The 27298-nt window shown below is 43.0% G+C and overlaps 1 protein-coding gene across 3 annotated transcripts in view; it reads right to left on the bottom strand.

Moving 5' to 3' along the window:
* The window catches only part of NBR1 (NBR1 autophagy cargo receptor), a 222139-nt gene that overhangs the window by 130849 nt on the left and 63992 nt on the right, over positions 1-27298 (bottom strand). For all 3 annotated transcript variants that reach the window (XM_073608374.1, XM_073608375.1, XM_073608376.1), the window contains 4 exons: positions 15807-15881; positions 7869-8077; positions 695-844; positions 425-613 (listed from right to left, as the gene is read on the bottom strand). In XM_073608374.1, the coding sequence (XP_073464475.1) occupies positions 425-613; positions 695-844; positions 7869-8077; positions 15807-15881 (623 nt within the window). The remainder of the gene's footprint in view (positions 1-424; positions 614-694; positions 845-7868; positions 8078-15806; positions 15882-27298) is intronic.

Genomic DNA, 27298 nt, shown 5'->3' with positions numbered 1-27298 from the left:
CCTGCACGGTTTAGGAGATATCCCTGTATTTGCATGTGCCAAAATCATGCGGCACATGCGCACTTAAGACAACTGAAGCAATGGCGCTATATGCCGTTGCTTCTGTTGTACTGTGCCGTTCCCGCGTGGAGTGACGTCATCGCGCCTCCGGCTAATCACAGCGCCGGAGCTGCGATACCTGGAAGTCACTCCGGGACAACATGTCGGCGGTTGGAGGGGGACGTGGACCCATGCGGGGGCTTCGATCTGAGGTAATACATAATTAGCTAGTATGCTATGCAAATCTGCATAGCAATACAAATCTGAAATATTAGTTTTGGAACGATATCACTATGATCAATAAGGGCTTTTAATATACAGTGTTGGTCAAGTTATTTTCCTTTTATCAGGAAATATATCTCTAAAGAGTCAAATAAGTTCTTACACAAGAGGATTGTTTGGCGCATTCTCTGCTGGTGGGTTTGGAGAGTCTAAGGAATGCCAACGATGGAACCTACGATGGAGTTTTAGTTGCTTCTCCAACTCCTTCATTTCTGATTTACGTTGTCTCTTTTCTGCTCTCAGACGTTGCTTCTCTGCTTTCAGGAATGTCTTGTGCATTTGTTTCTGTAATCTGTGATGGAAAATAAATTAATGGCGATTGCACATGAACACACTACAATGCTAAACCCATTACAAGACAAGCATGACATACTTGACGTGATCCATGGAGAAGGTAAGAGGTGGATGTGGTTCTTCTGCACTGGGTTCTAATGGTCTCCTCATTTTCAAAAACAAGTGGTTGGGATCGTGGTCACATCCACCAGCCTCACATGACTCACAGATGCTGAATGATGGGCAAGTGCTGTTAGGAAGCAAAGGTACAGTTAATACTTTGGTTTTCTTCAAGTAAAAAAAGCAAACAAATAAATAAAAATCAACTATGTGGATGTAAACAGAAATATTTTTGATACAGTAGGAAATGGCTAAAATCACTGTCAGGACTACTTCCAAAATCCCCAAAAATAAAGGGGAATAGCAGCCACATGGAGGCAATTCTTTGTATATAGATCTTAAAAAATAAAATACAGTTGTGTTTAAAAGGTTGCATACCCTGGCAGAAATCGTGAAATTTTGGCATGGATATTGAAAATCTGACTGTTCATGCCAAATAACTGCCATTTATTTAAGGATAGTGATCATATGAAGCCACTTATTATCACATAGCTGTTTGGCTCATTTTTAAATCAGAATGTAAATTGCCAGAAAGAAGCCTTTACTGCGCCAATGTCACAAAAAAGCCCGGTGAGGCAAGTTAAGGTGTTATTTGGCACATTGTAACCGGGCTTTTTTATGACATTGGCGCAGTAAAGGCTTCTTTCTGGCAACTTGACCATGCAGCTCATTTTTGTTTAAGTACCATCGTATTGTGCTCCTTAAAAACAACCACACTGTCTTTTTCCAGAGCAGCCTGCATTTCTCCTGAGGTGACCTGTGGGTTTGTCTTTGCATCCCGAACAATTCCTCTGGCAGTTGTGGCTGCAAACTTTCTTGGTCTACCTGACCTTGGCTTGGTATCAAGAGATCCCTGAATTTTCCACTGCATAAGGAGTGATTGAACAGCATTGGCACTGGACTGGCATTTTCAAGGCTTTAGATTTTTTTTTTCCATCTTTATAAAATTCCATTACCTTGCTACTCAGATCTTATAACGTTTGTTTTCTGCTCCCCGAGGCTCAGTATCTAGCCTGCTTAGTGCACCCACGTGAGAGCCAACAAACTCATTGACTATTCATGCACAGACACCAGTTGCAATTTAAAAAAAACACAGATGTGTGAAATTAACCTTTGATTGCCATTTAACCTGTGTATGTCACCTTGTGTGTCTGTACCAAGGCCAAACGTTCCAGGGTATGTAAAATATTGATCAGGGCCATTTGGGTAATTTCTATTATTTCTATGATTTAAAAAAAAGCCAAAAAACTATGTGATAATAAATGGCTTCATATGATCACTATCCTTAAATAAAAGACAGTTTTTTGGCATGATCTGTCATATTTTCAAGATCAATGCCAAAATTTCACAATTTCTGCCAGGGTATGCAAACTTTTGAGCACAACCGTATAATGCTGCTCACCAATTCATAGATGTAGTGGCTGCATCTGTTTTCTTTCTTAGGCTTTTTCCTTTTTTTCACCTGTTATCCAGCCACTAAAATTTGTTACTTTTCAACTTTCCTTAATAGACCAAGCTATCCAGCAAAAGTGGAAGTTAGAGGGACAAGATATGTAAACATCCCTTGTAATAGGAATCATTTGTGACAGGTCCTCTTTATAGAGAGATGCGGAGTCAATAAGACCCCACATCTCTCCTCCAGGCTGGAAAGCATGAGATCGGAAAAAAAAAAAAATCCACGATCTCTTGCTTACCAGCCGCGATTGCGGTTTTGTTTACATCCGCGGCCCAGACGTGACATAATAACGTCGCGCCTGGGCCTCCGACGGTCATCGAGATGGCCAATTGGTCACTGGAAATCTCTATGCTCGTCATCCGGCGGTGGCCGATTCTTTCTCCGGGTCCCCCGATGGCAAGGGAGAGCCTGGAGAAGCACCGGATGGCAGCGGGGGGGGGGGGGATGTCCCCTCCCAACACCTGTAAGAACGATCAAGCAGCGGAACTGTCGCTATGATCATTCTTATGGTGCACAGAATCGCTGGCTGAAAACAAGGATATCTGAATGATGCCTGTAGCTGCAGGCATCATTCAGATATTCCCACTGAAAGTCCAGGACGTCGTATGACGTCCTTGGACAGGAAGTGGTTAAAAAAAACATCAGAGTCCCACAATCAGAGTGGGAACACCCCAAGATAGGAAGTCTGTTACTGGCAGGATCACAAGGTAAAAAAGAAAAACAAAAGAAAAAAAAAAAGAAGACTAATGAAGCCATCACATTTAAGGATTGGTAAGCTGCAATATTTTATACTTTTCGTTTTGGAATTAATACAGCTTTAACAAAACTAAATTCAACATGCATGAAATGTAAAAACTATATCCAGTAATCACCTCAGCAATGCAAACAGGTAAAGCAGATCTATGCATACACTTTCATTTTATAACTTCAGCATTGTGATAATAATGCAAATAGTCATTTTTGACAATACAATATAAGCTTACTTAGAAAATCTCCTTTCATGTTGAGTTCTACCTGTCTGCTGGTCAACTTTTTCCACAACTTGCTGGATTCCCTGCATGCTTTGCAGCTTCTTCTGTTTACTCCTAATTTATAAGGACTACACATAAGGACTACATATCCCATGGTACCTTGCTGCCTGCAAGCAGTGATTACTGTACTAAGTCTGCCTTCTGAAGCTCCTCCTCTCAGCACCTCTAGTTCAGAAGGCAGGCTCTGTGAAATGTGTGACATGGCAATGCCTACTCATAGGTCACAGTGAATACATGTATTAACCACGTCAGCCCCGGAAGAATTTACCCCCTTAATAATCGGGCAATTTTTTTTTGCGATATAGCACTACGTCGCTTTAACTGAGAATTGCGCGGTCGTGTGACATTGTACCCAAACTAATTAAAAGTCCTTTTTTTCCCAAAAATAGAGCTTCTGTTTGGTGGTATTTGATCACCTCGGCGGTTTTTATAATATAGATAGATATAGATTATTATATATATATATATATATATATATATATATATATAGATAGATAGATATATATATACACACACACACATACACATACTCTCTCCCTATATATATATATATTATCTATCTATCTATCTATCTATCTATATATATATATATATATATATATATATATATATATAGAGAGAGAGAGAGAGAGAGAGAGAGAGAGAGATTATATATATACCTTGTTTACATAGGTAGATCCCAGTTTCGCCTCTCTTCACCGTGATCGCGGGTGGCCAACGGACATAGAGTCAAGCTGCCATGGCGGGCGCGCACCCACTGTATCTCATACATGGCTAGTACAGACAGGTCGGTTTGCGCAGCCGGGCCGCCCTGTAGCAGTATAGGTGTGGTGGGCAAATCATTAGTAAGACCTCATCTGGAATGTTCGGTTTTGGGTACCCGTTCTCAAAAAGGATATCGGGGAACTGGAGAAAGTGCAGAGAAGGGCAACCAAACTGATAAGGAGGAGGAGCTCAGATATGAGGAAAGATTAGAGAAACTGAATTTATTCTCTCTACAAAAGAGGAGAATAAGGGGGGATATAATCAACATGTATAAATAAATACAGTGGGGACGGAAAGTATTCAGACCCCCTTAAATTTTTCACTCTTTGTTATATTGCAGCCATTTGCTAAAATCATTTAAGTTCATTTTTTTCCTCATTAATGTACACACAGCACCCCATATTGACAGAAAAACACAGAATTGTTGACATTTTTGCAGATTTATTAAAAAATAAAAAAACTGAAATATCACATGGTCCTAAGTATTCAGACCCTTTGCTGTGACACTCATATTTAACTCAGGTGCTGTCCATTTCTTCTGATCATCCTTGAGATGGTTCTACACCCTCATTTGAGTCGAGCTGTGTTTGATTAAACTGATTGGGCTTGATTAGGAAAGCCACACACCTGTCTATATAAGACCTTACAGCTCACAGTGCATGTCAGAGCAAACGAGAATCATGAGGTCAAAGGAACTGCCTGAAGAGCTCAGAGACAGAATTGTGGCAAGGCACAGATCTGGCCAAGGGTACAAAAAAATTTCTGCTGCACTTAAGGTTCCTAAGAGCATAGTGGCCTCCATAATCCTTAAATGGAAGACGTTTGGGATGACCAGAACCCTTCCTAGAGCTGGCCGTCCTGCCAAACTGAGCTATCGGGGGAGAAGAGCCTTGGTGAGAGGTAAAGAAGAACCCAAAGATCACTGTGGCTGAGCTCCAGAGATGCAGTTGGGAGATGGGAGAAAGTTGTAGAAAGTCAACCATCACTGTAGCCCTCCACCAGTTGGGGCTTTATGGCAGAGTGGCCTGACGGAAGCCTCTCCTCGGTGCAAGACACATGAAAGCCCGCATGGAGTTTGCTAAAAAAAACACCCGAAGGACTCCAAGATGGTGAGAAATAAGATTCTCTGGTCTGATGAGACCAAGATAGAACTTTTTGGCCTTAATTCTAAGCGGTATGTGTGGAGAAAACCAGGCACTGCTCATCACCTGTCCAATACAGTCCCAATAGTGAAGCATGGTGGTGGCAGCATCATGCTGTGGATGTGTTTTCCAGCTGCAGGGACAGGACGACTGGTTGCAATCGAGAGAAAGATGAATGCGGCCAAGTACAGGGATATCCTGAACGAAAACCTTCTCCAGAGTGCTCAGGACCTCAGACTGGGCCGAAGGTTTACCTTCTAACAAGACAATGACCCTAAGCACACAGCTAAAATAAGGAAGGAGTGGCTTCACAACAACTCCGTGACTGTTCTTGAATGGCCCAGCCAGAGCCCTGACTTAAACCCAATTGAGCATCTCTGGAGAGACCTAAAAATGGCTGTCCACCAACGTTTACCATCCAACCTGACAGAACTGGAGAGGATCTGCAAGGAGGAATGACAGAGGATCCCCAAATCCAGGTGTGAAAAACTTGTTGCATCTTTCCCAAAAAGACTCATGGATCAAAAGGGTGCTTCTACTAAATACCGAGCAAAGGGTCTGAATACTTAGGACCATGTGATATTTCAGTTTTTCTTTTTTAATAAATCTGCAAAAATGTCAACAATTCTGTGTTTTTCTGGCAATATGGGGTGCAGTGTGTACATTAATGAGGAAAAAAAATTAACTTAAATGATTTTGGCAAATGGCTGCAATATAACAAAGAGTGAAAAATTTAAGGAGGTCTGAATACTTTCCGTCCCCACTGTAAGTGGTGCATATAGTGACCCTAGGTGTTGAGTTATTCACTTTAAAGTTCCTCACAGAGGACACTCTTTACGTCTGGAGGAAAGGAGATTTAATCTCAAAATACAGAAAGGTTTCTTCACAACACGAGCTGTGAAAATGTGGAATAGACTCCCTCCAGAGCTGGTTCTGGCCAGCTGAGTAGATTACTTAAAAAAAAAAAAGGCCTGGATTCTTTCCCAAATGTAGAGAATATAACTGGATACTAACATTTACAGGTAAAGTTAATCCAGGAAATATCCAATTGGCTCTCGGGGATTAGGAAGGAAGGTTTTCCCCTGCTGGAGCAAATTGGATCATGCTTTGCTGTTTTGTTTTTTTTTTGCCTTCCTCTGGATCAACTGTGGGTATAGGATTGTATATTTAGGATTGTATTTTTTTTTTTTTTTTCCTTTTATTGGTGGAACTGGACGGACTTGTGTCTTTTTTCAAGCAGACTATGTCACAGAATTCAAGGGAGTAATTGTGTGGGGATCTTCACAAAGTAAGTTTACATTCCTGAAAATCATTCCGATGAATAGTAGTAGGTTAGAAATAATTTTAAATAAATTTAAATACAATGTAGAAGTGAATTTATGATTTTACATTTGACCTTGGATATCTTTTAATGCAAAGTGATAAAAAAATGGTAATTCTGTAGAGGGCTGCTCAAACTGTTGGCACTATTTAAGCCCCCATTCGCATTAGAGCGACTTGTCAAGCGATTTGATAGGTCAAATCGCATGATAAATCGCATCCTATTGCCGGCAATCGCACTGTTTAAAATCGGTCGACACCGACTTTGCGGTGCCGCACGATTTGAAAAAGTAGTACGTGCACTACCTTTGGTAATTTCAGTGTGACTTGAATAGACATAGTTTACATAGTACATATTCCAATATTTTACATAGTAGGTGAGGTTGAAAAAAGTGTGTGATTATAGGTCAGTATTACATTGTATATCCCTGTATGTTGTTGTGGTCATTCAGGTGCTTATCTAATAGTTTCTTGAAACTATAGATGCCCCCCGCTGAGACCACCACCTGTGGAAGGGAATTCCACATCCTTGCCGCTCTTACAGTAAAGAATCCTCTACGTAGTTTAAGGTTAAACCTCTTTTCTTCTAATTTTAATGAGTGGCCATGAGTCTTGATAAACTCCCTTCTGCGAAAAAGTTTTATTCCTATTGTGGGGTCACCAGTATGGTATTTGTATATTGAAATCATATCCCCTCTCAAGCGTTTCTTCTCCAGAGAGAATAAGTTCAGTGCTCGCAACCTTTCCTCATAACTAATATCCTCCAGACCCTTTATTAACTTTGTTGCCCTTCTTTGTACTCGCTCCATTTCCAGTACATCCTTCCTGAGGACTGGTGCCCAGAACTGGACAGCATACTCTAGGTGTGGCCGGACATCCAAGCATGAAGCCACAAAGATGTCTTGTCTTGATGTCTTGATGCCACTGAAATGCGGCTTTGAAATCGTGCGATTTCAGATGAAGTTGCACAATTTCAAAGCCACTGTCAATGTGAACGGTGGCTAAATCCTGTATAATAAAAAAAATTCAGATGTAGAACTGATAGGAAACAGTACTGATGCAAAAATATATTAGTGCGGCTTCCCATTTATTTTGCCATTTAAACATTGTTTCTCCTGGTCCCATTTCTCATTGGTGATGAGTGCAGATATATCAGATTATTGCCATTTTCATTAAACTGAGTTATTTTATTTTTATTTATTTTTTTTACTAGGTTCCATTGGGAAATTTTACCTTTTGTTGGCATTAAAGCGGAGTTACACCCAAGTCCGCTTTAAGGACTCCTAACCACCTGGTTTTTATGGGGTTTTTTGGATTGATATATTTACCCAGCAACTCCAGATCTAGGAAAGGAGTGATGCGGTCTCTCTTTTTGGTTGTTTGCAATATAGACAGTGATCAACTTTCCACATAGCCCTCCCAATACAGAACCAACCTTACCTACACTGGTAACGTATGCCGAGTATCCTCTTTTTGCAATTATTGCAGGCCAAAAGCCAGTCATACAGAGAGCCCAGGGAACTTGTCTGTTCTGGTTCTGGGGCTGAAGAGGAACTGCTGTCCGACATCCAGTCTGGGCTCTGCGACAGCCTATCCTTCATTACTTCTGTTACTTTTACTACTGTTTCATGTACGATTTGCTCCTTAAACTGGATAAAAGGGAGAAAGTGAAACATGCAAAATATTTAATGAAAAACAATTTTTAAAGTAGCAAGAAAAGACATGGTTTTAGATTTTAGTAAAAACACACACAAACACACACACACGCTTAAATGAATAAAAATCAAACAAATTTTGCTATTATTTGATAGAAGTTGGTTTTCTCAAGCATGATGGGACGCGGGGAAGGTGAACAGCCTATGGATGTAATTCTCTTACAGGAGCATGTTAAGATTGATGAAAGGCTGAAATAAGCAAAGTCTGTACACACATGTGCATACATACGTGCATGCAAGTGCTACTCAGATGCGCATATATCTGTTTGCAGCCTCTGATTATTTCAGCCTGTCATTGATCTCGACAGGCTGCTGACAGCAGGCTGTACGCTGTACCTGTGCAATCTATATCTACTGAGTTGGTCTAACATATGGTATGTAACCAAAACTGAGATTTTAAAACCTAAATTTCGTAATACAGAAAACACTATAGTTTGGAATTCATAGCAAACGAAAGGCAAATTTTGATAAGAAAATGCAATACTTAGAAAGTACATTTCACTAACTATGTTTGAATACTAATTAGAAGATAAATAGAAGTTTAAAATGTCAATCATTTTCAAACAACACAACACTTTCAGCTGAGAAATCCAGCAAAGTGGCATAGCTTCCTCCACTTCTATGTGACCTTGTTCTTTCCACCATTATCAAAAGGTCATGATAACATATGAAGATGACATAATGTCAGTTATGCTTCTGTGTCAATAACCATTTTTTATAAAAACCAAAATAAATTACTAAAAAGATGCAAACTTTCCATGAATGACTAAAATTTTTGTGCACAAATTTAGAAAAGTCCAACACCAATATAGTGAATCTGGACTACAACATATAGAAACTCCATGTGTCTCAGCTCTTGTTGAAGAAAAAAAACACCACGTGTCCTTTCACCCAGTATAGATGTAAACTTACCAGAACATGTGTGACTATCATGGAGAAGTCAAAAAGCACTTGTGCAAGTGAACTCTCACTGCTGTGATCCAAGGACTTCCCTTGGGCCTCCACACACAAGTTCTCCACTGCTCAGGGTCCCCGGGAATGAAGAAAAAAAACAGAGCACCAGGCTTTTTTTTTTTTTTTTTTTTTTTTGTCTTCCATACAGTGAGCTTTTGTAATCTGCCATAATCTTTTTTTCTCCCTACTTCAGCTTTCTCTTCTAAAAAGGTACTTACTGAACCTTTAAATTAACAAAAATGGTAGCTTGAGAGGAAAGAGTATACCCTACACTGTAATGATACCTCATAAAAAACTGTTCTGCATGTCTGCAAATTGTTATAATAAATACTACTAAATATATTAATGTACAGGTCATACACAGAGGAAAAGGGCAGTTGAGGAGTTAATGTACTGTATACATACAGTAGCAGGATGTCTATGAAGGTGTTACTGTTCAAATGGGCAGGATATAGGAAGGTGAAGGGTTAATATTGGGGATCGACTGATTATCGGTAAGGCCGATTATTGCGGGCCAATATCAGCAGATTTCAAAACATCGATATTCGGTCACAAACTAGACCAATATTACTGATATTGGTCTCCGTGGGCCGTGGCCATCTTTTTGAAGCCCAGAAGCCTGCAGACCCAGTGCGCAGAGGCGTGTGGGACATGCACACGACGTCATTATGCCTCTGCGCACTGGGCCTAATGTTCTGAGTCTGACAGGCCTCCCTTGTCTCTCGGATGGACACGCCAGCTGGCCACAGTAAGGTGCCAGGCCACTGAGGCCGGACAGCCAGCAGACACCGACCTACCCACCCACAGCTGGGTGCCAGCCAGCCAGCAGCCACCCACAGCAAGGTGCCAGCCAGCAGCCACCCACAGCAAGGTGCCAGCCAGCAGCCACCCACAGCAAGGTGCCAGCCAGTCCAGCCAGCAGCCACCCACGCAGGCACAGCAGGGTGCCAGCCAGCAAGCCAGCCACAGCAGGGTGCCAGCCAGCAAGCCATCCACAGCAGGGTGCCAGGCCAGCCAGCCCACGCACAGCAGGGTGCCAGGCCAGCCAGCCCACGCACAGCAGGGTGCCAGGCCAGCCAGCCCACGCACAGCAGGGTGCCAGGCCAGCCAGCCACAGCAGGGTGCCAGGCCAGCCAGCCACAGCAGGGTGCCAGGCCAGCCAGCCCACCCACAGCAGAGTGCCAGCCAGCAAGCCCACTCACAGGAGGGTGCCAGCCAGCAAGCCCAACCACAGCAGAGTGCCAGCCAGCAAGCCCAACAACAGCAGGGTGCCAGCCAGCAAGCCCAACAACAGCAGGGTGCCAGCCAGCAAGCCCACCCACAGCAGGGTGCCAGCCAGCAAGCCCACCCACAGCAGGGTGCCAGCCAGCAAGCCAGCCACAGAAGGGTGCCATGTCAGCCAGCAAGCCAGCCACATCAGTGTGCCAGCCAGCAAGCTCACCCACATCAGGGTGCCAGCCACCTACATCAGGGTGCCAGTCAGCCACCAACATCAGGGTGCCAGAAAGCAAGCCCACCCACAGCAGGGTGCCAGCCAGCCACAGCAGGGTGTCAGCCAGCAAGCTCACCCACAACAGGGTGCCAGCCAGCCACAGCAGAGTGCCAGCCAGCAAGCCCACCCACAGCAGGGTGCCAGCCAGCAAGCCCACCCACAGCAGGGTACCAGACAGCAAGCCCACCCACAGAAGGGTACCTGCCATTTTTAACCTTACTCTTTCAACTTCCAGTGCAGATGGATGCAGGGAGAAAAAGCGCAACTCAACCATCTCCAGGAAAAGCAGCAGTGTGCAACACATGCACAATGTGAGCATTGGATCAGCAACTGCAAAAACAAAAAATATGTCAAATCTTTGGGCCCATCTAAGAGTTCATCATGTTGAATTATATAATGAAGCACAGAGGAAACAAACTGAATCATGAAGTGAAATCCCACCAAACAACAATAAAAGATATATGTTTCAGAAAAAAAGCTAATTGGCTAAATTCAGATGGAAGATCCCAACAGCTGGACAAAGCAATCACAGAGATGATGGTTACGGATAACCAGTCATTTACAATGGGGTTTGACTCTGGATTTCAGCGGTTGATGTCCATAGGTAAGCCAGGGTACCCACTGAAGAGTGAAAAGTATTATCGAACCGAAATGCTGAGAAAGATTCACCAAAAGGTAGTTGAGAAAGTAAAGGCTATGCTGAAAACAGAGAATGCTGGCAACTCACTCTCCTTCACGACTGACTGCTGGTCAGGAGCAACAGAGTCACTAATGAGTCTTACATGCCACTTCATGGACAGCGGATGGACAAAAAGGCAATTGGTGTTGAATACAAAGGTGATGCAAGGATCCCACACTGGGGAGTACATTAGAGAAATGTTTCTAGGCATGCTTCAAGACTGGGGAACAAAGACCGAGTGATGCTTGTGCTTCGTGGTAGCGACACAAACATGGTGAAAGGAATGAGGCTTGCTGAAGTGTCCGACCTCAGTTGAATGGCACACACTCTGCAATTTGTGGTAAATGATGGTCTGTTAAGCCAGAGAGCTTTGATAGATATAATTGGCACGCTGAAGAGACGCGCAGGCCATTTCCACCATTCAGTCCTTGCCAAACAGTGAGGGGCATTCAGGTAGACCTTGGCCAACCCAAAAACAGCCTAATTCAGGCTGTTCCAACACTTCACATGCTGCAAAGAATGCTGGAACAGAAGCAAGTTCTGAGCATCTATTTAGGCGAACATTGAGGATATACTGTAGTTGTCCTACAGCTGATCACTGGGACATTGTAGCCAATGTCATTGAGACCATCCTCCCCATAGAGGAAGTGACACTAGAGGTGAGTCATTATGACTCATCTGTGTTATCTGTCATCCCATGTGTTAAGAGTGCCGAAAATGCTTCTTCAAGAGAATGAAGGACCCAACACACGTGGCATTAAAACATTCAGGCAGGTCATGAGGGACAGCCTCACCAAATGCTTTGAGAAGCATGAAGAGAATAAAAATGTTGTGCTGGCATGTCTTTTGGATCGATACAAGAATCATGCTTTCTCTTCTGATGAGGTGTTGGCCAAGGCAAAACAATGGCTGACAGAAGATCAACATGAGCTGCTGGAGGTTCCGGCAGAAAGGTCAAGTTTGGAAGAGCAGGTTACTAATCTGGAAGAGCAGGATGCTGCAAAAACAAACGGCAAAAAATACAACGAGCAAAAGAGAATCTTCATCGTGGTCGAATTGATGCCATATTCAGCGTGTTATTGGGGCCTCATGCGGAGGATTCTTCTGAATGTGCATTAATAATCAGTCTGGATGATGAACTTCATCTCTATTTGAAGGAACCAGTAATTGACAGAAGAAGTAATCCTCTTCAGTGGTGGAAAGAAAATGAGTCACACTACAAAAGACTTGCCTCTCATGCTAGAAGAAACCTCTCTGCTCCTCCATCTGTACCATGTGAGCATGTTTTCAGTGAAGTGGCAGCAATTTATGAAAAAAACAGAACCCTTTTAACAGGTGAACATGCTGAAATGTTATGCTTTTTGCACTATTATATTTGTTCTACTTAACTTGGAGTATTGAAGAAAGTGTAGTGTCAGTGTGTCCTGTCCACTGTCTAGCTTTTTGCACTGCAGTTGCGATTTAAATTCATTGCAGTGCAATGAACTAGTAACAGTTATACCTTTTCTATGTTTTGGGAAGCCATTTAAGAAGTTATTGTTTTTCAAGCACTTTATTTTTCCCAGTTGTTTACTTTTAGACCTCGTTCATCACACCATGGTGCACTGCAGACAAAGATGTCAGTTTTGAAATCAGTGTGTGTTTTTCTTCCATCAGTTTTCATGTGAAGAATGAGCCCTTAATGTTTAATTTTAATAAACATTAACCACTTCAATACAGGGCACTTATACACCTTCCTGCCCAGACCAATTTTCAGCTTTCAGTGCTGTCGCAGTTTGAATGAGAATTGCACGGTCATGCTACACTGTACCCAAACTAAATTTTTATCATTTTGTTCCCACAAATAGAGCTTTCTTTTGGTGGTATTTAATCACCTCTGGGATTTTTAATTTTCTGCTAAACAAATAAAAACAAGACCAAAAACTTTAAAAAATGTTTTTTTGTTTGTTACAAAATTTTATAAATAAGTAAGATTTCTCCTTCACTGATGGGCACTGACGGGCACCGATGAGGTGGCACTGATGAGCACTAATATACGACACTGACAGGCACTGATAGGTGGCACTGAAAGGCGGCACGGATGGGCACAAATGTAAACTAAAGGATGGTACTGATGAATGCCAATCAGTGCCAAACAATGTCTGCCAATCAGTGATGCCCATTGTGGGCACTGATTGGCATCCATTGTGGGCACTGATCGGCATCCCTGGTGGTCTAGGGTGGCATACCTGGTGGTGAAATCCCTGGTGGTCCAGTGTGGGCATCCGTGGGAGGGCTGCGCTGATAATCAATCAGCACAGACCCCCCCTGTCATCGGCTCTCCTCTACTGGCGTCTGACAGACACGAGTGAGGAAAAGCAGATCAATGGCTGTTCACATTTATACTGTGACCAGCCGTGATTGGACACGGCTGATCACGTGGTAAAGAGTCTCCGTCAGAGACTCTTTACCTAGATCGGTGTTGTGATGTGTCAGACTGAAACACCGCAACAACGATCGCCGCGATGCGCACCCCCAGGGGCGCGCAGCGGCTTGATATCCAGGCGACGTCATATGACGTCCGGTCTGGATATCGAAACCACTTTGCCTCCGTCATTTTGCTATATGGGGGGCTGCAAGTGGTTAACATGGTCATTTTATACCAGATTTGTGCATTAAATTGGTGTTATTTTTGAAACGTTAAATGTACAAAATATCGGCAAATAATATCGGCTATCGGCAGGAGATGTGGCCGAAATATCGGTATCGTATCGGCACCTGAAAAAATTATATTGGTCGATCCCTAGTTAATTTACAGGTCATTAAAGACAGAATTGGAGCTAGTATGTATAGGAGAGGAGGGGGGCAGGAAAGGGTTAAAAAAAACGCTGTCACTGCAACAGAATGAATGGATCAACAGCTGCAGCCACTGACCCATTCATTCTGTGCCCATTGAGAAGCGTTGATCTCTCTCCTTCTGTTGTAAGGGAAAGGGGAGGGATCAGCAATGTAAATAACGTGATCACTGTGATGACCAATCCTTGCAATCACACGGTAACCAACAGCTTGTATCAGCCGGGTACAGTGTCTCTGTATACCCAGCCATCTTATAACGGCAGGGTACACAGCGATCACCCAGGGGATCGGCCACCCGATGGTCATTTATCCAAGGGCCGTTTATAAATAGCACTGGATAATATCCTCTTAGCGCCAACCGTATTATACGCACATATGCGGCCTCGGTTTTCAGGGGTTATACCGGGGTGATGCATGCATCCCGGTACCGTTTTTTAGAGCGGGCGGTCAGCTCTTTAGGGATAACAACTGATGCGGCTAAAAGCAGCTCGCTTGTTATCCGAGAGGAGTGGGAGGGGACGACCCCCCCTCCCGCTGTGTTCCACCAATGTTCCCGGGCCTCCCGTCCCACCGGGAGACCTGATCCGCGATCCCGCACTTCCGCCGGCTAGAGAGAGACTGAATCAAAGCCGGGAATGGCTTCCTTCCAGTCTCCTATGTGTAAACACGGAAGCGACATCACAACGTCACTTCCGGTTCACTCGGCTGCCAACGGAGCCGAATTTTTTAAAAAAGGCAGTACTCAGGATCGCCGTTTTTGGCAATCTGAATACTTTGAAGTGCAAAGGAGGGATTTGGGGTCTTTTAGACCCCCGATCCCTCCATAAAGAGTACCTGTCACCACCTATTACTGTCACAAGGGATGTTTGCATTCCTTGTGACAGCAATAAAAGTGATCAACATTTTTTTTTTTTTTTACAGAGACAATGTAAAAAAAAATAAGAAAAAAAAAAATGTTTTAAAGCGCCCCTGTCCCTGTGAGCTCGCGCAGCAAAGAAAATGCACACATAAGTCACGCCCGCATATGTAAACGGTGTTCAAATCCCACATGTGAGGTATCACCACGATCGTCAGAGCGAGAGCAATAATTCTTACACCAGACTTCCTCTGTAACTCTACCCTGTTAGCCGCAAATTGTTTTTCAAGCGTCACCTAAGGAGATTTTTAGGTACCGTATCTTGTCGCCATTCCACGAGTGTGCGCAATTTCAAAGCATGACATGTTAGATATATATTTACTAATTACATCATCTTTCACATTATACAAAAAAAATGGGATAACTTTACTGTTTATTTTTTGTTTAATTCATGAAAGTGTCTTTTTTCCCCAAAAAATTGCATTTGAAAGACCGCTGCGCAAATACTGTGTGACATAAAATATTGCAATGATCGCCATTTTATTCTAATGGGTCTCTGCTAATAAAATATATATAATGTTTGGGGGTTCTAAGTAATTTTCTAGCAAAAAATACAGATTTTAACTTGCAAGCAACAAATGGCAGAAATAGGCTTAGGCATGAAAAGGGATAAAGAACCACCGATCTGCTGTTGATAAATGTACAAATGTACACAAGTGGTTAATTTGCACTAGTTTTCACAAGGCCGACCTACACTGAAAATTGCATTCCAATGTGAAAATAATAGTTTAAGTCTTGTGACAAGGGGAGAGGGCTAGGCACAAATACGATTCAGATAGTTACTTACTCTGTCCATGTATCTGATGAACCAATCTGGAGGAAACTGAGAAGGTACAACATCCAAAGTTGCACTGCTCTGTTCCTGTAAAAACAAAAATAATTGTAATGGTATGCTTTTTTAAGCATAAATAAGAGCACCATTAAAATTACCCATAATCCTATGCACAGAATAATAAAATCATTGGTCTTTTGATTTTATTCTAAAATATTTTCATATTTACTAAATTTTCACAATGTACTGCTGCAAAAAATTAAATGGGGCCCTACATCACCCAAAAGTGGTATTTCAGCTTTGAGTAAATGAAAGGGTTAAATCACCAAATAAATGTAAATATATATTGGAGAATCCAATGGCCTGTTTTTTTCTGCACAATGTGTCTCTGCCCTCTCCTGCAATGGCTACCTGGAAGGTATCTGCATTTCCAGCCCATTCCCACCTGTTCTTTGAAGGGCTCATTCAAAGTAATGGATTCCAAGGTCCAATCTTAGAAATTGTAAAATGTATATCCAATCCTCTTAGAATCTAATTGTAAATAGAATTAGACATAAAATGTAAACGGCGTTTGGACTTACATAGGATCCAATGCATTCAGTAAATTCAGATTAGGTTGTATGAAACAACAAGTGAGTGAAGACACCACCACTTAAAAGGGGTTGTAAAGGCAGTGTTCACAATCATTGCCAGCCCCTTTGCTAGGATAAAATTGACTATACGGTGTATATCTTTTTAAAAAGGTTTCTTCTAAATACCCAATTTCTCTTTGCCGATCAGCAGTCACGTGACTGCCCACCCGTCTCTTTCTCCGATGTATGCACTACAGAGGGAGGGGCCGAGGTCTCCCACTGACATCTGCTGGGCGGTCACGTGACTGCCGATCGGCGATAGTATTTAGAAATAGAATTGAACAAAAACAAAAAAAACAAACACTGTATAGTTCATTTTATCCTAGCAGAAGGGCTGGCAGTGATTGTGAGCAGTAATTTTACTACTGCTCAAAACGGTGATAGAAGGGGAGGGGCGGCCCACACACAGGACCTGACAGGGAGAGCAGAACTGTGGATGACGGAGCCACGTAAACTGACCACGGTGTCAGGGCTCAGCAACCATGATTACCGTGGTCAGGACACACAAGGGGACACAGGAACAACCAGGTTTTTTGCAGTTTAGAAAAGGAAAAATGACACCACACAAGCACTATGCAGTTTATCATGCTTTAACCACTTACGGACCACCGCACATCGATATACATCCTAACTTTAGAGACTAATATCGTTGTTATGGCAGCAGCTAGCTGCCATAACCTCGGTATCCTTTTCTCCGGCCAGTGGTGTCTGCAGCGGATTCACCGCAAGATCACTTTTATTGGCAGTGGGAGAGGGCCACCTCCCCTCCCGCCGCACTCCGGTGCCCTCCGCTGCTTACTGGAAGATGGCCCCCACCCGTCTCCATAACACTGCATTTTAGTGTAAATATGAGATCTGAGCTCTTTTTGACCCCAGATCTCATATTTAAGAGGTCATGTCATGCTTTTTTCTATTACAAGGGATGTTTACATTCCTTGTAATAGGAATAAGTGACTCAATTTCTTTTTTTAAAGTGTAAAAATAAAAAGGTAAAATTATTTTTTTTTAAACGCGCAATTTTCTTTAGTTCAGCTTGAAGGTTGAACAAAAGAAAAGAAAAACATGTATAGCTAGCATAAGTTACTCACATGTTTGTAAGACACTGGGCTATTTAAAAGGCAAATCTATTGCATGCAAGGTAGCTCTGATGAAGGGATAAGTACTTGAAACACATCAGGTATGATGCACATTAGAGGCCGTGACTAGATGTTGATAAATGTAGATTTTAGAAAAACCTCAGTGCAATCACTATAGTAAGAGTATGCTGGCTACAATTATTATATAGCACCAACAGTTTGCGAAGCGCTTTACAACATGAGGGCAGACATTACAGTTACATTACAATTTGGTACAAGAGGAATCGGAGGGCCCTGCTCTTTAGAGCTTACAATCTAAGAGGGAAGATCAATTGATACAAAAAGGTAATAGTTGTTGGGGATGAGCTGATGGAGGAAGTAAAATAGTGTTAGTTAGAAGCAGGATAAGCTTCTTTGAAGAGAAGGGTTTTCAGGGATTGCCTAAAGATGGATAGATTAGCGGACAGTTGGACAGATTGGGGTAGGGAGTTCCAAAGGATAGGAGAAGCTCTAGAGAAATCCTGGAGGCGAGCATGGGAGGAGGTGACAAGGGAGCTAGAGAGCAGGAGGTCTTGGGATGACCGAAAAGAGCAGCTTGATTGGTATTTTGGGACTAGGTTAGTGATGTAGCTGGGGGCAGAGTTATGGATGGCTTTGTAAATTATTGTTAGAACTTTGAATTTTATCTGTTTGGTGAGTGGAAGCCAGTGGAGGGATTGGCAGAGAGGGGTGGAGGACACTGAATTGTTGGTAAGGTGGATGAGTCTTGCAGCGGCATTCATTACGGACTGAAGGGGGGATAGTCTATGTAAAAGTAATCCAATGAGAAGGGAGTTGCAGTAGTCGAGGCGAGAGATAACCAGGGAGTGAATTAGAAGCTTGGTGGTGTCATTAGTTAAAAAGGGACGTATTCTGCAAATGCTGCGGAGGCTAAGGCGGCATGATTTGGACAGGGATTGTATGTGGGCCTGAAAGGACAGTTCAGATTCTAAGGTTACCCCTAGCACCCTGGCATGAGGGGACGGACTGATATATGTGCCATTGATCTTGACAGAGAAGTCAGGGGAGGGGGCACGTGGGGGAGGAAATATTATGAGCTCGGTTTTAGATTCAGTTTGAGGAAGTGGTTTGACATTCAGGCTGATATGTCTGTTATGCAGCGTACACACGAGCAGACTTTTCTATCGGACTGGTACGACAGACCGAGTCCGGCAGACAATCCGATCGTGTGTGGGCTTTATCGGACCTTCAGCTGACTTTTCCAGTCGAAAATCTGACGGACTTTAGATTTGAAACATGCTTCAAATCTTTCTGACGGACTCGAGTCCGGTCGAAAAATCCGCTCGTCTGTATGCTAGTCCGACGGACAAAACCCACGCTAGGGCAGCTATTGGCTACTGGCTATCAACTTCCTTATTTTAGTCCGGTCGTACATCATCACGTACGAATCCGTCGAACTTTGGTGTGATTGTGTGTAGGCAAATCCGTTCGTTCAAAAGTCGGTCGGAATGGCCGTCAGACTTTTGTTGCCGAGAAGTCCACACGTGTGTATGAGGCCTTAGTAAATCAGTGATGCGTGAGGAGATTGATGGGGTGAGCTGAGGGGCAGAGAGATAGATTTGGGTGTCATCAGCATATAAATGATAGTGAAAGCCATGGGAGGCTATCAGCTGACCCAGGGAGGACGTGTAGATCGAGAAAAATAGAGCTCCAAGGACAGAACCTTGGGGGACCCCAACGGTAAGAGGTGTTGCAGAAGAGGAAGTGGAGTTGTAAGTGACACTGAAGGTGCGATGAGATAGGTAAAAGCAAATTGAGTTTTTTGAGGAGGAGGGGGTGGTCAACTGTATCAAAGGCAGCGGAAAGGTCCAAGTGTAAGAGTACGGAATAATGACCATTGGTTTGGCTGTTAGTAAGTGGTTTGTGTGTTTTAGGAGGGTAGTTTCTGTGGAGTGCTGTAGGCGAATTCCAGACTGAAGGGGATCATGAAGGTTATTCTCAATGAGGTGGTCACTCAGTCAGTGGCTACAATTAAATCAAAGACCAAAACTTATTAAAAGAAGTGAAAACCAATGTATAAAACAAAATAAAGGGCTCTTCCTATGTATAAATTAACCTACGAAGCAAGAGGCTGCCCTAAGAAATTTACTAAAATTTGGTCCCCCTGGTTAGACTCACAGAGAACGGTGGCTTCGGAATAACCCTAATGCCGCGTACACACGAGTGGATTTTCTGTTGGAAAAAATTTGGATGATTTTTCCGAGGGAATTCCGCTCAAGCTTGCCTTGCATACACATGGTCACACAAAAGTTCTCTGAACTTTCGACCGTCAAGAACGCGGTGAAGTACAACACTACGACGAGCCAAGAAAATGAAGTTCAACGCTTCCGAGCATGCGTAGGAATTTTGCGCATCAGAATTTGTACAATCACATTTTCGGATAGGAACTTTTTCCGACCGAAAAATTGAGGACCTGCTCTCAATCTTTTGCTGGCGGAATTCCGCCAGCAAAAGTCCGATAGAGCATACACACGGTCGCATTTTATGCCCAAAAGCTCTCATCGGTCTTTCCGAATTTCCGATCGTGTGTACGCGGCATTAGTTTTAGTGTATTCTTGACCATACAATATATCGTGCTAAGTTTATTTTTTTGTTTTCTATCTCTTGCATTGTTTTGATAAAGTACATGACTGTTCTGGTCTCTCCTTCTGCGTTAAGATTACTTGGTATAGATAAATAAAAATCTCTTCTCCCCCCCCCCCCCCCCTCCTTTTTGTGTATTTGACCGAGCTGCGTCTCGACACACTGTCTTGTTTGTCATGCTTTCATTTACCATTGTTGAACTTAAGCAATGAATGTAATGTTTATAAACGTTTAATAAACGTAACCCTTGAAAAAAAAATCTGCTGTCTAGTTATATACCTCAATACTGCTCTATGTGTTCCCACATGTGACAAACAAATGCAAATATATTGCACAGTGCAGAACAGTATAAATATGAACTAGGTAAATTAAAAAAACTATAATGCACTAAGTGGCTCTTCTTATCCAGTGTACCTCAAAAAATAGTAAATGACCTACTAATAACAATAGGGATCTCATATTCAAAACAAAACAAACATCGAGTTAAATAAAAAGTCCTTTAAAAGCTGAACTCCAACTTTCTTTTCACTAGAACGGAATATCAATCCCAGCATAGATCATACCTTTGTAGCATGTTGCTCTATTGTCAGCCTATACCCTGGAATTCTGGGTTTAGTTGTGGCTTTGTATCATGTGACGCTCTGTATATCCTGCTGATAGACTATGTCTCTTCCACAGCCCCTTCCTGCAGCAGCTACAGTCTAACACTACCCTTTGTAATTGTAGTTTCAGACTCTGTATATGATGTCATTTCCCTCACAGCTCTGATGGTGGGAGTGATTAAATACAATCCTAATTAGCATTCAATCCCACCCAGTCACACCTACAGGAAGAGGTTCAAACCTCCCAAGTCACGCCTCACAGATCACAGCATTATTCAAGAAGGAAACCCCTTCATACCCAGCCTGTTCTGCAAGCTAGCTGTGCTGCTGCTGGGCAGGATCGAATGAATCACAATTAGAATTCAATCCTGCCCAGTTAAATATGCCGACCAACGTGAACAGGGAAAGTCCCACCCCTCAGATCCCGTTCTCCCAGAGCCCTGCTCTCTGTGAAGTGATTAATTTACATATGAAGGAAACACCTTCATAATATCCTCCGGTAGCTCTTCCCCTGTGGTCTTGCAGTAAGCCATTATCCTTTGGCATGCTGCAAGACAGGAATGACACAGGAGGCAGTATGACACATTTATACCTTCCTCCACCCAGATGAAGTCCCAGAAACACCCACAGTAACCCTAGGACCCACCCACATCAACTCCCAGAACTGGTACCAGTGACTCCCATAGCCTGCCCTAAAATTACAGAGGCTCAAAGGATCATGGGACATGTAGTATGAGGACTGGAAAAAGGAAGAAAACATGAAGTCAGAGAACTTTGAAATTCAACCAGGAGGAGTGGCATCACAGAAACCTGCTGTATACAGCTAAAGGAGGTAAGTCACACACAAACTGACAGTGGGGTTGTGATTAATTTACACAACTGTTGTTTTGTGTTTAAAAAGCCGATCTTTACCAGTTGGCATCCGTGCTATAGCCGAATAACGGCTACAGCACAGGCTTATATTGCTGGGAGGGAGTCTATTGACGTCCTCTTCGGAACCCGCTTCCAGCGCACCGGGAAGAATCTGTGATGGCTGTGACCCATGGACACAGTCATCACAGACCATGGCCAATCACGACGGCCTTTTACCACGTGATCGCTATGTCTAATGACAAGCGATCACAAGTGTAAACAAACTCAGTCATCAGTAGTTGACAGCTCTCCTTCCCTCACACAGAGACCGATTGTGAGGGAAGGAGAGTTCTGCGCCAACTTTGAGTTTACTATTTGTGTCCATCAGCGTTACACAGTGCCCATTCGGTGTCAACAGTGCCCATGAGTACTGTTTCATCACTGCTGCCTCATCAGTGCGACCTATCAGTGGAACTCCATCAGTGCACACCAATGTACATCAGTGTAGCTGATCAGTATCACTAATCAGTGCTGCCTCTTTAGTGAAGCCTCATCAGTGCCCATCAGTGCAGCCGATCAGTGCACCCCCATAAGTGCACTGCATACCAGTGCAGCCTCATCAGCACCCATTAGTGAAACCTCATCAGTTCATATCAGTGCCCATCAGTATAGCCTAATCAGTTCATATCAGTGCCCATCAGTATAGCCTAATCAGTTCACATCAGTGCCCATCAGTATAGCCTAATCAGTTCACATCAGTGCCCATCAGTATAGCCTAATCAGTTCACATCAGTGCCCATCAGTATAGCCTAATCAGTTCACATCAGTGCCCATCAGTATAGCCTAATCAGTTCATGTCACTGCCCATCAGCTTAGCCTAATCAGTGCCTATCAGCACACATCAGTGCGGCAGCGCCCGTCTGTGCAGGCCCATCAGCACTCATCGGTGCAGGCTCACCAGTGTCAGCACAGCCCACAGTTGCCACCAGGTCTAGCGCAGTGGCATCCAACAGAAATGGCGTACCTCTGCAAGAAAGGCCAGGTACTAGTGGGGTGTCACCTCAGCCCCAAGGGGTTAGGACCCATGCCAGCCTTCCATATGCCCTTCAAAACCCTCTATGGCTTCCTCCCAACTCATCCCTTTTACTGCCCAGTCAGGTGTACAGGTGAATACGGAAAATCTTGCCCCATACATTTTTTTCATTTAGTTTTCACAGATTACCTACTATATTCAACTGTGGCCCTATGGCCAAAAATTTATATCAAGCAACCCAACCTCATATTATCCCCATCCCTATGTATGGAAAGCATTAACAGTGGAGGAGTTCAAGATTTTTTTGGCCCTTACATTCAATATGGGACTGACCAAACAAAAGTGAGTTACGCTCATACTGATTCAAAGGCTGGTTAATACGAAACTAAGAAGAGGGGAAGAGTTTGTGTAACGAGGACATATTGGCTATGAAGTGGAAGGACAAAAGAGACATCTTTATGCTTTCCTCAATGCACAACACCTGTGTGAAAATCCCCGGAAGGATTCAGAAACCAGAATATGTGCACGATAACAATTTGTTCATATGGGGAGTCGACTTAAACAATCAAATCATAACTTGCTACATAGAAGAACTTACCATTGGTATAAGAAAGTATCCATTTATCTTTTGAATTTGGCAATATACAATTCATATGTGATATACCGCAAGTCCACTGAGAGACCCGTATCCTACCTTAGCTATCAGGAGGAAATCGTCACTGGTATACCGGAACGGCCCACAAAAAAGCATCAGATCAGATGTAAGTAAGCAGGCTTCATGAACGCCATTTTCACAAAAGAGACCCTCACCGTAAAATAGGACAGACGTCAAAAGAAATGCTGGGTGTGCTCAAGAGTAGGAGTCAGACGAGTCACCACTTATTATGGTCTCCAATGTCCTTCTCAATCAGGCCTCTGCATTAGTGACTGTTTTCGCCGTTACCTTCTACAATATTAATGAAGTATGGTAAATGTAATTCTCAATTCCTGCCATTTGCCTTCACAATCCTTATGCCCAATCCTTATGCCCCTGCCTGCTCCTGAAATGACTCTGGCCTGTTATTCGACCATGCTTCAGCCCGCCACCTAAACTGTACATACCTCTGCCTGTCCTGGAACTGACCCTGGCCTGTTTATTGACAATGCCTCTGCTTGCCGTCTGAACTATCAACCACTTTTCTGCCTTCCACCTGAACTGACCTTGGTGTGTTATTGGTCAAGTTTTTGGCCTGCCGCTTGCACTGATCTTTTACCCAGCTACTGTAGTAGTGGGATTCATGATAACACAGGGGTCTCACAAAATGTGAGGGGCTTCAGAATAGTTCTTCCGGATGGAGAAAACACATTTTATGGGTTTTCTCTGGATTTTGTAATTCCCAGATTAGGGTCTGGAGACCGGAGGCTTCAAAGCGATATGGGTGGGAGAAACCTCCACCCCTGTCCCTATTCTTTCCTGACCAAGGCCCTAAGCCCGATATTTATGCCTGCTGCCGGCTTACTGCCATCAAGCCTCTGCCTGCTGCATGAACTGACTACACCCTGCCTGCTACTTTGAACTATGGACCATGTTCCTGCCTACTACCAGGACCAATATTTTGGCTGTGCTGACAATATCTCTGCCTGCTGCCTGTACTGACTATGGACAATATTGCTGCCTGCTACCTGGACAATTCCTTTCACTGTCGCTGACCACTTCCCTGCCTGCTGCCTGGACCAATGCTCTCCTCTGTGGACAACTGCACTACTAAAGCCACAGGTAATCTTTTGTCTACACTTTGCTAAGCAGAATGAATTTTGGGGTGTAATTCTTGGTATTTGCATGCTATGTGTTAGAAATATGAAGGGCCTTCAAAAATGATAGGTTGTCAGGAAATGAGATGTGTAATGTATGTCCCTAGAACACCTGACTGTGCTCATTGCATATTGGGCCTCTCTATGTGGCCATGCTGTGGAAAAGTCTCACACATGGTATCGCTATACTCAGGAGTAGGGATGGGCTTTAGGTTAGGGTCGAACATGAGTTTGACTCGAACAATGGCTGTTCACCCGTTTGCTGAATAGTGAACAATTTGGGGTGTTCGCGGCAAATTCGAAAGCCGTGGAACACCCTTTAAAAAAGTCTATGGGAGAAATCAAAAGTGCTAATTTTAAAGGCTTATATGCAAGTTATTGTCATAAAAAGTGGGGGACCTGGGTCCTGCCCTAGGGGACATGTATCAATGTAAAAAAAAGTTTTAAAAATGGCAGTTTTTTTGGGAGCAGTGATTTTAATAATGCTTAAAATGAAACAATAAAAGTGAAATATTCCTTTACATTTCGTACCTGGGGGGTGTCTATAGTATGACTGTAAAGTAACACGTTTCCCGTGTTTACAACAGTCCGAGAGCAAAATTACATTTCTAAAAGAAAAAAAAAAAAAGTCATTTAAAAAGTACTCGCTGCTATTAATGAATTGTCGGGTCTCTGCAATACACATACACAAGTCATTGCAAAAAATCCATACCAGACCCTTATCCAAGCACGCAACCTGGCAGGCCGCAGGAAAAGAGGGGGGACGAGAGAGTGCCCCCCCCGACCCGTACCAGGCAACATGCCCTAAACATGGGGAGGATGTCCCCATGTTGATGGGGACAAGGGCCTCATCCCCACAACCCTTGCCCGGGGTTCCCCTTAATATTCATACCAGACCCAAAAGGGCCTGGTAATGGACTGTGGGGGAATCCCATGCCATTTTTTTCAATGACTTTTATGTGTATTGCCGGGACCGACAATTCATATAGCCGCGAGTACTTTTAAATGACTTCTTTTCCCTTAGAAATGTCATTTTGCTCTCGGACTGTTCTAAACACGGGAAACATGCGCTACTTTACAGGCATACTATAGACACCCCCCAGGTATGAAATTTAAAGGAATATTTCACTTTTATTGTTTCACTTTAAGCATTATTAAAATCACTGCTCCTGAAAAAACGCCTGTTTTTAAAACTTTTTTTTTGCATTGATACATGTCCCCTGGGGCAGGACCCAGGTCCCCAAACACTTTTTATGACAATACCATGCATATAAGCCTTTAAAATTAGCACTTTTGATTATTCATGTTCGTGTCCCATAGACTAACGGTGTTCGCGTGTTCAAACAAATTTTTTGCCTGTTCGCATGTTCTGCTGCGAACCGAACCGGGGAGGTGTTCGGCGCATAATGTATTTTGGGGTGTAATTTTTGGTATGTACAGTGGATCACCTGCAGATTTTGTACGTTTATCCACTTACAAAGAAATGAAGAGTCTATAATTTTCTATCATAGGTGTATTTTAACCACTTACCCACCCCCGGCTGCCATATGACGTCCTTGACTTTGTGGGGGTACATCTGAATGATGCCTGCAGCTACAGACATCATTCAGATATTGTCTTTTTCAGCCAGCGATTCCCTACACCATAAGAATGATCATAGCGGCTTGATCATTCTTATGGGCGCGCAAGAGGCGACGTCCCCCCCTCCCACCGCCCTCTGATGCTTCTACCGCTGCGATCTGCGAGTCGGATCCTTTGGCCTCCGGATGTTTACCATAGAGATTTCCGGCACTCCAGATGGAGTCTGTAGTCTCTATGATCATTGGGAGGCCGGGCGCGATGTTATGACGTCACACCCAGCCTCTGCATTCAAACAAACGGCGCCGCCTCGGCTGGGAAGCCAAGATCGTGTTTTTTTTGTTTTTTTTTTTATTTCAGCTGTTCCAGCCTAGAGGTGAGATGTGGGGGTCTTATTGACCCCATATCTCACTGTAAAGAGGACCAATCATGCCATATTCCTATTACAAGGGATGTTTACATTCCTTGTAATAGAAATAAAAATGATCAAAAAAATTATTTTTTTAAAAAGTGTCAAACTAAAAAAAAAAATTAAAGTAAAATTAACAATAAAAAAATGTAAAGTGCCCCTGTCCCCGTGTGCTTGCATGCAGAAGCCAACGCATATGTAAGTCACGCCCACATATGAAAACTGTGTTCAAACCACACATGTGAGGTGTCGCCGCAAACATTAGAGCGAGAGCAATAATTCTAGCCCCAGACCTCCTCTGTAACTCAAAACATGTAATCAGTAAAAAATTTAAAGCGTCACCTATGGGGATTTTTAAGTACCGAAGTTTGGCGCCATTCCACGAGCGTATTCAATTTTGAAGCGTGACATGTTAGGTATCTTTTTACTCGGCGTAACTTCATCTTTCGCATTATGCAAAAAACTTGGGCTAACTTTACTGTTTTGTTGTTTTTTTTTTTTTAAAAGCATGAAACTGTTTTTTTTCCAAAAAAAAAACGCATTTGAAAAATTTCTGCACAAATACTGTGTGAGATAAAAAGTTGCAATGACCGCCATTGTATTGTCTAGGGTCTATGCTAAAAAAAAAAAAAAAAACAAAACAAACATATATAAATGTTTAATGTTTGGGGTTCTATGTAATTTTCTAGCAAAAAAATATGATTTTTACACGTAGAAGAGAAATGTCAGTTTTGGCCTGGTTGGCAAGTGGTTAAATTATAGAGACAGAATATCAACCAAAAATCCAGAAAAAACACATGATACAAATATTATAAATGGAGTTGCAGTTCAGTTAGTAAAATACCGTATTTATTGGCGTATAACACGCACTTTTTTCCCCTTAAAATCAGG

The sequence above is a fragment of the Aquarana catesbeiana genome, linkage group LG12 (assembly GCF_042186555.1).
Source record: "Aquarana catesbeiana isolate 2022-GZ linkage group LG12, ASM4218655v1, whole genome shotgun sequence".
Taxonomy (NCBI): Eukaryota; Metazoa; Chordata; class Amphibia; order Anura; family Ranidae; genus Aquarana; species Aquarana catesbeiana.
This window is presented reverse-complemented; position numbering and strand designations above follow the sequence as displayed.